General features: G+C 40.1%; 1 protein-coding gene across 1 annotated transcript in view; it reads left to right on the forward strand.

Annotated features, from left to right (window-relative positions):
• Positions 1-12793, forward strand: part of ARHGAP31 (Rho GTPase activating protein 31) — a 110197-nt gene that overhangs the window by 57862 nt on the left and 39542 nt on the right. Inside the window, exons 2-3 of the mRNA XM_045902919.3 lie at positions 4142-4244; positions 6624-6768. Of these exons, the coding sequence (XP_045758875.1) occupies positions 4142-4244; positions 6624-6768 (248 nt within the window). The remainder of the gene's footprint in view (positions 1-4141; positions 4245-6623; positions 6769-12793) is intronic.

The following is a 12793-nucleotide window of genomic DNA, read 5'->3' on the forward strand; positions in this document are numbered from 1 at the left end:
TCTCCAGATCTGATCAGGTCCTGGGCCACAAGGGGAACCGGGGCAGCTTAGCAGAAATTACTTCCGGGGGGACTCAGAGAAATGATTTAACTGCTGGTCTTTTCTGTACTAAGCCCTTGAAGAGGTTAGGAATTGAGGAAAGAAGTGCCCCACATTATGTATAAGTACAAAATGTCTTTTAGTTGTACCAGGTTGGATCAAATGAGACAAAGGACTTTAAAATGTTGTGTCAACTGTAAGGCATAAATCAAAGGCAGAGTTTTCTTTTCCATCAGAAACTACTTCAAGATTTATTTTGTGCTCAGATTAAAATTTAACATCTAAGACTGCTGATCCAGGAAAAACAAAACAAACAAGGGTCTTTGAGAACCTTCAGCGAAACAGTTCAAAGAAGTTATAACATTATATCACAATCAGCAACTGTGTGGACCTCTGTGGGAGGGGACTTCAAGTTCTTTGGGTCCATGATAAATCCTACAGAACTAGCTCTGGGACTCTGACCTCTGGCATCACTCCTTCCCATGCCCAAAGTGACAGTGAAAGCTTTCTTTCCATCTATCACCATTCAGCTATTTGGTGTCCAACTTCTACCGTGTCCAGAATCCTAGGGTGTCCCCAACTTGGTTGGACTCCAGGGACAACTGTCTAAAGAAATCTGGGACTGAGACTAAACTCTTGGTGGCCCCTGCAGCGCCACGCACCAGTGTTACTCGTAGACCCTGGCTACCCTAAGTGTGGGCAGCAAGGTGGGCAGTGTTCCCATCATCCGGGAGTTTCTTAAAAATGCAAATTCTTGACACTCTTCCCCCATTGGAACCCACAAGTAACAAGATCCCGGGGATTCGTGTCACATTAAAAAGTATGTGAAGCTCATGTCTAGACTAGTGTTTCTTCAACCTTAGCACGTATCAGAATCTTCTGGATGCAGCTGCTGCTGGTGCACCTGGCCAGGGGGGCCCCAGTCTGAGAACCACTGCTCTGGCTCTAGAGCTAGATGATTACAGAGATGAAGTGGATCCTTTCCCATTTGCTGGGTTGATGGAGAATCCTTGCATGTCCAACTCAGCCTGAGAGAAGAAGCCAGAGAAGCTAACACTCCTCAGAGACTGGGACCATGGCCTCCTCCCCTGAGTTGTTTTAACATTGCCTCTTGTTTAAACAGAGCTGTGGACGAAAGGTTCTAGGGCCCCTGTATCAAAGCCAGAGTAACTTTAGGGCAGAGGCTCCATCCGGGAATGTGTTTTCTCCACCTTTAAAACAAACAGACCCGAGGTGCTACAGCTAAGAGCTATGGTCCTGGGAGGGCCCTACCTGAGAATGGGATAGGACGGGTTGGTGACCCTGCACCACCCCTTCTGTAGAGTGTTTTGTAAAGGCCCTTCAAGGCCAGGGCTTTTGTCTTGAGTCCTTCTTGGGAATGCTCAGAGCTCTTAAGTCCACTTGTGCCCTGCACGGCCCAGCAACCATATACCTCGGTACGGGGACACACTGCAAAACACACCAAGGCCAACCATAGCCGTGGGACTCTAATTCAAAGTCTGTACTGTGGGATCCTGCTGCCTTTGTGTTATGAAGACACACCTAAATGCATAGAAAAGAGACTTCAGACAAGCAAAATTATCTTCAAATAGAAATATTTAACCAAAGAAGGACACCAACGCCATTCCAAATAGTAGAGATGAGTGTCAGCTGGTAAGAGGTTGATCCACTCTACCCTAATCACCCACTGGATGAGAGGAGGCAAAATATTTTCACCAAGATTACTTCTCACAAATTATGAATTTAAATCACAAACAGGCTTCAAATAGGAATAATAACTGTCATTGTAGAATGCTTATTATATGTCAGGATCCATTATCCTCATTTTGCAGATGTAGACTCTGAGGGACAGATTATGACATACGTATTTGGCTCAAGTTTACAGAGGCAGTTTGATATCCAAACATGTATTCTCAACCATAAACCAAATGTGGCAGATTACAAAAACAACAGCTTGGTGTGGTAGGGAAAGAGTTGACCGTTATTGTGCATGATAGGGGTTAAAAACAAAAACAAAAACAAAAACAAAACGAAAAAACCCAAAACAATTTTTTTAAGCATTGGAACTCTCTTTGCCTATTTATTTATTTATTTATTTATTTATTTATTTATTTATTTATTATTTAGAGGCATGGGGTGAGAGACAAAAATCTCACGAGGAACACTATCTCATACAACAGATCAAAGTAGAGCTTTTCTGGTGGAAGCCAGGCAGAGGCCCTGGACCCCTTCCCATCCTCACAACCCCTCCTCCACCGCACTCTGGTCCCGCCCTGTATTCATTCATAGTGAGCAGTACTACCATGCAGGTCTCTGCTCTCAATATTTCCAAACCCAAGTCCATTCCTTGCCTGCTACCCACCTGGGATAACGAAGAAGTTCTTCCCCAGTTCCGGTCATGAGAGCCCAGGGCCAAACATGGATGTGTCCTGGAGGGGAATGGTCCTGGGGGTGCACAGCCTTTGAAAGATGGGTGGAATACTTGAAGTAGACAAGTTTTACTGAGCATCCAAAGTTACAGTTAGTAGTTTAAAAAAAAGGTCGGAGAATTGTTTAGAAAATGTTGTAATAGGGACTCCAGGGAGAGTGTTGTGTCTAAATACCTGGTGTCTACTTACATAAAAGCCCAGCCCAACTTGGAATTGTGTGCAGGCACCATCATGTACATTAAGCATTAATGGGTTGGCATTAACTCTAAGCCGAAGGCATTCATGGATTGGGTGTATTTTAGGGGGAGGGAGCACAGTGCCAACCCAGCTCTAGCTCATGGAGTTCCTACACCCCACCGCCTCCACAACTGAAGACTTCGGTGCCCAAGGCTTTGGTAGCTCCATAAAAAACCACCATCCACAGCACTCTCTATGGAGGGACCTCAGGTGGATCTGTCCAGGGACCAAAGTGGCAAGTAACTCGCTGCTCTCTCCATGCCATCCAAAAGGCCTACAGCTGCCATTCTATGGCACTGAATTGGCTGGGCCAATCAGGGTCAGTGTTGAGAGGTCAGCATATCCAGACTTTTCTACCTGGGCATTGAACTTCTGGAGTGGCAGGAATTCAAAGGGCTATGTTGGTCCCTTTTAGGTGGTCCATTCAATCAATGGCTGGTTTGACCCATTCAGTGGTGTTGGTGGAGGGTGGTTCTCACCTTTATTTTTTTTTTAAAGATTTTATTTATTTGACAGAGAGATAGAGAGAGAGCACAAGTAGGCAGAGCGGCAGGCAGAGGGAGAGGGAGAAGCAGGCTCTCCGCTGAGCAGGGAGCCAGATGTGGGGCTCGATCCCAGAACCCTGGGATCATGACCTGAGCCGAAGGCAGATGCTTAACTGACGGAGCCATCCAGGCACCCCTGGTTCTCACCCTTAAAAAAAAACACTTTAGCCTGTAATCACTTTTGACATTCTAGTAGACATCTTCAGTCTCTTTTCCTTTGCATCTTTTTTAACATAGCTAAATTCACAATGTATATTTGAATTTGTGCCTTGTTTTTCTTTACTGACTTCTATCATAAGCATTTTCCCATGTATTAATTACTTTTTATAAGCAACAGGTAATCTTGAGTGAGGTAAGTAAGCTTATCTGCACCCTTGGTTTCTTCATGTGTAGAATATAGACAATTGTATCATGCAACAGTCACCTGGAAAGCTTTTAAAACACAGATTGCTGGGCCCCACCTCCAGAATTTCTGATTCAGTGGGTCTGGAGTAGGGCCTGGGAATTTGCACGCCCAACAGGTTCCCAGGAGATGCTGATGCTGCCAGTCAGGAGACCACACTTGGAGAACCAGTGAAATGCGGAGATCGAGTTGTGGGATTTCCAAGGTCACTGCTGGTTTCAAAATCTAAGTGTTTGCATATTTTTCAAATTCTTTGAAAAAATCCAACCAACTTTTAAAACACATGACTTTTCTAAACTTTAACAAAACCTCATGATTTTTTTTAAATACAAAAGAGTATCATCTACCATTTAAAAGTAATTGTTTCCACTTGTAACTCATATGCATTCCATACTTGCTTCTCTTTGAAGTTACCTGTATTTTTAAAAGGATATCTTTAAAGGACAGTTAGACTTATATCTAATACTTTATTGTTTTTCTTTACATAGTTCCATATGTATTGAAGAGCTGTGCAGAATTTATAGAGACTCATGGCATTGTGGATGGAATTTATCGGCTTTCAGGAGTCACCTCAAATATACAAAAGCTAAGGTAAGCTGAAAGAATAGCCCCCAAAAGAATTCTCCCGCGGTCCTTCCTCTGTGCATAACTCCGCCAGTGCTGGGACTATTAAAAACCTGAAGGGGTTGAGGGAGGGCTGGCAGAGCAGATCAGTGTGATGTTTTCAGATGCCAAAGTGTTCTTAATCTAATCAGGAAATCCTCTAGTCTGATGTAATTCTTTCCAACAAAAGCTCCTGAGGGTTTTTAATCTGTTTCTTTGTCTTGCACCAGGTTTATCCTTCTTAGGTGGATTCAGTTGAACTCAAATGATTTAGATCACAAGTTAGAACAATGTGATTTAGTATTCACTTGCCTACCCAGAGCTCAGTTAGGTCCCTGTTCAGAACTTGGAGATGACGCGAGTTTTTCTGTTGACACAGACTCAACATTTGACAGTTCACTTGGTCAGGAGATAAAAAATCTACACGATAGTGCATTTCTCTCAATGAGGTTGATATTTTAAAAAATTATGGGTAGATGAACTATTTCCAATTCTATAGATTTATCCTAAACAATTCTAAAATATATCCTAGAATTTGGGGGAAGAAATTTCTATCACATTGAATTAAGAGTACAATAACCTTGGGGCGCCTGGGTGGCTCAGTCGCTAAGCGTCTGCCTTCGGCTCAGGTCATGATCCCAGGGTCCTGGGATCGAGCCCTGCATCCGGCTCCCTGCTCAGTGGGAAGCCTGCTTCTCCCTCTCCCACTCCCCCTGCTTGTGTCCCCTCTCTCGCTGTGTCTTTCTCTGTCAAATAAATAATTAAATCTTTAAACAATAAAAAAAAAAGTACAATAACCTTCACGCAAAACACAGATATGTATGTGTGTGTTTTATATGTATTATATATATAAAATAAAGGGAGTAGATATATATTATATTTACAGAGTGTTTTATCAGGTGTTATTTTTATATATTTCTATGTTTAATTATAAGTGTAGACTTTTAAAACAATAAAAACATTCATGTTACCATTAAATTGAATAGATTGTACAGTTAATTCATCTTCTGTCTTCTTCCTCTGATTGGGTTTTCGGCCCCTCCTCCCCCCATCGCAATTGTAATGACATTCCACGAAAGGAATAAGACATCCTTTTTACTCCTGGAGAAGTGGCGACTGTTAAAAACTAATTGCTTTGTTGCAACCATCAATTTTAACAGATCTATGTACTTACATAATTTCACTAATTTACCTGTGTGACGTTTTTTAGAGTTTCAACAGCAAATACTTTCTAATGTTTTACCCTTAGCTCTGAAATAGACGACACAGTAGTTGGTATGGTGGGAGAACACTTGGGCGATAGCCAAATTCTTTTTCATTAAAGGACAGACCTAAGCCTCCGCAGGGAAATTTTGGCTAAATAAATGGATAAGCTCCAAATTTGTTCTTGTTCTGCTCTTCTGCTCTCTTAAAAACAAAAACAAAAACAACAAAAAGCCGAAGAAACAAAAAACACACTGGTGAATTTATAAGGCGCTGCAAGGTTTTCTTTTCAGGGCCCCACCCAGCTCCTTTCAGGTTCAGACAGCATCAGGGATTTCCCCACTCTTTGTTAAAGGGCCAGAACCAGGTGACAGGAAACCGGGCAGGGGGCCGTTTTTGAAATGCTGGCTCTGTGAGTCCCGTTGAGTTTGCCACTATTCGGCTGACCAGATGAATTCTCTCAAGAAACTTAACTTCTCCTCTATATGAAAGCTCCAATTTGTCACTTTTTTAAACAGGTTTTTAACTTGTAAGTATATATTATATGAAGCAGTGTATTCACATCACCTTGGTCAAGAAATATTTTTCAGTTAGAAACAAGGCCTGGAATCTGATGTTGTTCCCAAACACCTCACTGTACATTGTTCATAAGAAGATATTTATAAGCTCATCTATCCTGTGAGAGTCACTATCAGGCAGCTTGGAAGGGTTCGAGTCTCCAGATAAACAAGTTTGTTGACATGAGTATATGGAGATGAATGATAACAATCTGACTCACCCTGGTTTTGGTCTCTCCTCCAAGAAAGAGAAGTTCATTTAGAACAATCTTTTGGAAGAACTGAAATCTCAACAGGCTTTTTTTGGCAACAAAAATTCATATTTCCCCACTGTTCATAACTGAGACTGGGACATAATGCCCTGAGAAATCCATTTGTAAATGGGCATGTTTTTCCAGTGACAGCAGCTTTCACAGAGAAGATCCAGACCTGAAGTGGAAGACTTCCCGGAGTTTCCTTGTGCCGGGAAGAGAAGGTCATCTTGATGGAGGTCAAAAACAGAGTCAGATCAGCAGTTTAGGGTCTTTTTACCCTTAAGCAGCCAAGCAGCTGCTGACATGGAACACATGCTCTCGGGATTGTTATGTCTCTGTCTGTGTTGTTTCAGGCAAGAGTTTGGCTCAGATCAATGTCCAGATCTGACAAGGGAAGTGTACCTCCAGGACATCCACTGTGTGGGCTCACTCTGCAAGCTCTACTTTAGGGAGCTGCCCAACCCCCTCCTGACTTATGAGCTCTATGAGAAATTCACGGTGAGTGTTTGGATTTCCATTATGGTTATTGGGTGGGACTCCTAGATGGGCCAAGGAGAGTTTCAACACTAAAATAACAATAATAAAATTCACCAGATGGTTGACATTATCTTAGCCAGGTAATGGAAGTAGGATACTATAGTGAGGAAAGTAAGGTAGTGGGTCCATTGGCTAAATTTTTCCTTTCTTAGATTTTCAGAATCATGTTTATTTGTTTCAAGAGCTGGATTAGAATTATCTCTGTGTTTACTTAACCAAATGTGCCTCATTGTATAGGGGGAAGCTAAGCACCAGAGATGTGAAATGACTGGCCCAAGGTCACACAGCAGGACAGGAACCTAAGACTCCAGATGTACACCTACAGCTAGTTCATTTTCATCAGGCTTCTCCTTTTGTAGTTCTTTTGGGGGTTGGGGAATGAGGTAGGCAGGTAGAGAAGGGAGAGAGAACAAACCCAAGTCAAGGGAGAGATCAGGAAGCTGGAAAGAGAAAAGAATCTGGGAAATGCAGCCAAGAGGAAGAGCAGGCTGGGCCCATGAGTTGGGTTGGTGGAGGGTGGATGGGTAGAATCCCTTACTAGCACCTGTGTGGTCACCAAATAGGGGCACCTGTAGGAAAAGTACAAAGAATAAATGCTTACAGGATGTCTGTAGAGATAGCATTAAAAATCAGGCTTGAACGTTTGGCTGCTGGGGTGGAGGTGCAGAGTAGGTGGAGAGATGGGTTTAACCAAGATTGAGGTTCATCTAATGAAGGGGGGTGAGGAAGATGAGGGTGTATGCAGGAGAGTGATTGAAATAGTTGACCATGGAATTTTGTCTGGATAACAGGGGAAGTGAGGCCATAGGCACTGAGTGACAGTGAAAAAGTATTATCAATGGATTATTCATCCAATGAGGTCAATAGACTGTTAGAGTTGGATGGTCAGGGGGGTGCTTGCAATTAAGATTATGGAGGAATTGCAATTATTGATAAGGACCAGGTCTAGGCTCTAACATGGGAAGCAATCTTTCTCATGGCTCCTGTAATAAACTTATTCTGAGCATATAAAAGTTTGTTCACTTCCAAACGATATAGGAATAAGTGGATGCATTTTAAAAGTTGGGTTTGGACCATTAAAATATATTTAAGAGTTTTCAATAATAGAGGGAAACACTCATAATGATAACCAGAAAAGAAAAGATGCATAATTTTACATTAAAATATGATTAAAAAGAAAGATGTTCAAAGGATTAATAGCCATTTATTTCAATGATGAGATTATAGTTTTCCCTGCTTCTTCAGACTGTTACTTTCAAAATCTCATCTACTAAAAGTATGTTAATTTTTTAATGAAAAAAATTAGGCCAAAACACAAAGAACTTGGGCCTAGAGGTTGACTACTGGAGAAGCCACATATGCAAGCTGATGTGAAGTGTCAGGGGTTTGTGGACCCTAAGGCTGAAGGCAAATGAGCCTCCACTCTGAGTGGCTACGTCAAATATAATGGCAGCCTCTAGCCATTGAAACCATAGAGGAGTCTTTCCTGGGAACCAGGAGGAAAAGTTGTGGGTCTCACGTGAGTCGGCCAGATTATAATCTGTGATTATTTCCTCATTTTAAAAGTAATCATATTTGGTAACAGTTTGGAAAATGGAAGGAAGTAGTAAAGAACCCTTTGTCTCCTCTCTTAAAATCCAAGGACAGCTACTGTTAACATGTGGGTATTTCTTTCACTCTTTTATTCCTCGCTTAGTGTTTTTGTTCTATTTTGTTTTCCCAAATCAAAATGGGATTTTATTGCAAAAATGAAAGCAATACAGGAGAGTGTAAAGGAGAAAGTATAAATCGCTGGAAATCCCACACCCCAGGCATATCCCCTGCTAACATTTCAGGAGACATCATTACAGATCTTTCTCCTTTTCCCTCTCTCTCTTTCTCTCTCCCCACTTTCCCTTCTCAGTACTATATATATCGCTGCTTTGGAATGTTAACTCAACAATGTGACCATCTTTCTGTACTAACAAATAGAGAAACACTATTTTTACAGAGTATTTTCTCATATGCGCAATGAATTTCTGAAGCCAGTTTCCTACTGATGAACATTTTGACTTTTTGTTTCTCAACACTTAGATTTTATAATAATAAATATTTTTGTATATATATCTTTATCCTTTTCTCTGTTTATATCTTTAGGAAAAAAATCATAGATTTGGATTTATTGAGTAAAAAGCTCTTACTTAAAATTTTGTTATGTATTGTCAAATTGTTCTCCAGAGAGATTAAGAATGGTCTTTTCCCTGCAGCCTCACTAACACTCAGTATTTCTAATTTGTTAAATTATTTGCCAATCTGAATCAACCAAAAATATCTTATTTTTGTTTTAATTTGTGCATAAGACTTTATTGTCTTTTTCTACATAGCTTTAATCCTTTTATCAGTATAATAATACATCTTAGAATATGATAGAATAGAATAGCATCATGTTAAAGAACAGAATGAGTCTAATTTATTTTAACTAAATTTCATTTTATGATAGCTGGGAGTAGATAAGAATTCTTATCTGGAAACTTCAGAAATATGTTTTTTTGTTAAATCTTGCTTATAGGCTCAGAACAAAACCCAGATTTATCTCTTCCCACTTTTGTTCCCTAAAATTGTTAATCGTTCTCTTCTCCCACAGCAACAGAGTAATACCAAAGCAACATTATTTTCAACTTGTCATCAGATTTCTAGGAAATCTAACATGGTATTAATACTAAAAAATAAAATAAATGTTCTGCTGTGCAACTGATTTCTACATAAGTAGGACCTAGTGAAGTTAACTATGTTGAAAAATTTATCATTTAATTGATTTCTTTGGTCACAATAACAGATTATGATAATATAAGCAAACCTTCAGGAATATGGAAATAGCTCTGTTAACATTGTCACACATTCTTAAAATGATTTATTTAAACCCACTTGCACAGCTAAAGTAGAATACTATCTCAGTGGAATAACAGATAATAATGAGTTTATTTATTGAGTACTTACTATATGATAAGCTTTTTAAAATATTATTTCATTTAATCTTTAGAATAACTCTATAAAGTAGGTTTTATAGTCTCTTACAGATGAGTGTATTACAGATCAGGCTCAGAGACACTCTTGTCTGGGTTTGTACGGTTAGTAAATAGAAGGAAAGATTTAATATTCTGTCTCAAAACTACCATACTATTTTAAAACAGAGTTAACAGCTCCTAAGTAGGCCCAGGTAGTCAGTAACTTAATATGAGATAAAGAAAGCATCCCAGGCTAACAAAGAATTCAATAAACAGTATTAGGAAAATTGACTATTGGGAAAGGAGGAAAGTCAAGTTACATTCTTACCATTTAACAGATTTCAGGGGAAAGAAAGCTTTCTAACAACAAAAGCAAAAGGAAAAAGATCACCAGAGACAAATGTAACAAACTAAACTACACATAATTTTTTTTTTTTTTAAGATTTTATTTATTTATTTGAGACAGAGAGAATGAGAGAGACAGAGAGCACATGAGAGGGGGGAGGGTCAGAGGGAGAAGCAGGCTCCCCGCCGAGCAGGGAGCCCGATGCGGGACTCGATCCCGGGACTCCAGGATCATGACCCGAGCCGAAGGCAGTCGCTTAACCAACTGAGCCACCCAGGCGCCCCACATAATTTTTTTCTATATAAAAAACACATTAACAAAATTAAAAGGCAAATGGTCAACTATAAAAAAACATTTACAATAAAGATGACAGGAGATTAATGTTCTTTAATTATACAGAACTCCTACCTATTGATAAAAAGAAAAAAGCCCCACATAACAAAAACCACCTGCTAAACAAATGAGCAAAGAACCTCAACAAACAATTCGTAGAAGAAATATAGTTTTTAAAAAATTATAAATGCACCTGAAACTGATATAACATGGTGTATAACTAGTCAATTTAAAAGAGAAAAGTCAGATAGGTAGACAGGTTTTTTTTAAATTTTATTTATTTGAGAGAGAGGGAGAAAGAGAAAGAGTACGACCAGGGGAGAGGGGTAGAGGGAGAAGCAGGCTCCCCACTGAGCAGGGAGCCTGATGTGAAACTCCATCCCAGGACTCTGGGATCATGATCTGAGCCAAAGGCAGATGCTTAACTGATTGAGCCACCCAGGCACTGTAGATAGACAGTTTTGAAATGTGAAAAAATTTTTTAATTTAAAAATAAAAATTATAAATGTATTAGAAAAATATATTTGCATATTAAATAATTTTTTAACATTAGTATTTCATGCAGCAATCCTGTGTTGACACTGGCTCTTTTATGGTGCTTTGTTGTTATCTTTTTAAGATTTTATTTTCAAATAATCTCTACACCAGCATGGGATCTGAACTCACAACCCTTAGATCAAGAGTGGCATGATCGGGGCGCCTGGGTGGCTCAGTCGTTAAGTGTCTGCCTTCGGCTCAGGTCCTGGGATCAAGCCCCACATCGGGCTCCCTGCTCCGTGGGAAGCCTGCTTCTCCCTCTCCCACTCCCCCTGCTTGTGTTCCCTCTCTCGCTGTGTCTCTCTCTGTCAAATAAATAAATAAAATCTAAAAACAAAAAAACATAAAACAAAACAAAAACAAAAACAAAAAAGAGTGGCATGATCTACCAACTGAGCCAGCAGGTGCTCCTCTATGGTTTTCTATGTTGGAAAGTGTGAATTGGCTGGACACCTCAGAAAGTCATTTGAAATTACTACTGAGAATCCTAAAGTGCTCATATTTTTAAAATATAGTACCTCTATTTCTAGGACTACATTCTAAGATAATAATCAGGTGTGTATACAAGTAACGGACTTCTAAATGCTTCATTGCAATAGTATAATACCAAAATGTGGGGAGTATCTATGTGTCTAACGACAAGGGATATGTTAAATAAATGATAATAAATCTATTATTTTTGGTCCTGGGTAGCCATGAAAAGTTGCATTTCTTAAGAGTATTTATCGGCCACAATGTAAAGTGAAATGGAAGAAAGCAGTATATGCAACTGAATAGGAAGTGATGCATGGTCGTATTTGGTGCTGGGAAGTCAGGCAGATTGCTTCTTATATGCTTCGAATGTGAGGAGGTTAATAGTAGTATGTCTGGCTGGTAGGATAGCAAGTGATTGTTAATTCCTTTGTATTTCATATTTTAATTTTGAACACACGTATTAGTTTCCTGTAGCTGCTGTAACAAATCACCACAAACTTAGTGGCTTAAACAACAGAAATTTGTACTCTCCCAGGTCAAGAGCCCTGGGGGGGGGGGGGCGGTCAGGGGGGGCGCTCGGAAGTGCTGCTCACCTTTTCCGGCTTCCGGTGGCTGCCCGCACTCAAGGCTTGTGGCCACATCACTCCCATCTCTGCCTCCGTGATGGCGTGGTCCTCTCGTCTTCTGTCTGTGTCAGATCTCCCTCTGCCTCCCTCTTACAAGTATAGCTCTGATTGCATTTAGGGCCCATCAAGTTAATCCAGGATCATCTCCTCTCAAAATCTTTAATTGAATCACATCTGCCAAGACTCCTTTCCCAAATAAAGTAACATCGACAGGTTCCAGAGATTTGGACCTGATATCTTTGGGAGCAATTGTTCAGCCTACTATATTACATTTTATTTTTATCAGAAAAAAGTTCATTTTAGGAAAAATTCAATTTTGATCCCATTGATTCAGCTGGAATTATTACACCCAAAAGAAAAGTTGCTGATTTGGGATTTTTAGAGAAGGCAGTTTAGAGAGGTGTTTAATTTTATACTGAGTTTATATTGAAATAACTTCTTTGTGTATCAGTCTCCCTCATTCAGTTGTAAGCTTCCTGAGGGCAGAAACAGTGTTCATTTTGTTCATTGTTGTGTTTCCTTTTCCTGCTCTCCAGCTGCTGGAAAATGTTTACCTAGTAAGCCTCTGCTGACAGGATTGTGGACCCACGTGGACATATCATTTGAAAGGTCCCTTGGGGTGGGCTACTAGTGTGTGGCAGGAGGCAAAAGCAGACTGGCTGGGAGCTCAAGATAGCTGCAAGGTT

This window comes from Mirounga angustirostris, unplaced genomic scaffold, assembly GCF_029215605.1.
Source record: "Mirounga angustirostris isolate CCGP_5_RB_7025 unplaced genomic scaffold, mMirAng1.0.hap1 SCAF_1, whole genome shotgun sequence".
Classification (NCBI taxonomy): domain Eukaryota; kingdom Metazoa; phylum Chordata; class Mammalia; order Carnivora; family Phocidae; genus Mirounga; species Mirounga angustirostris.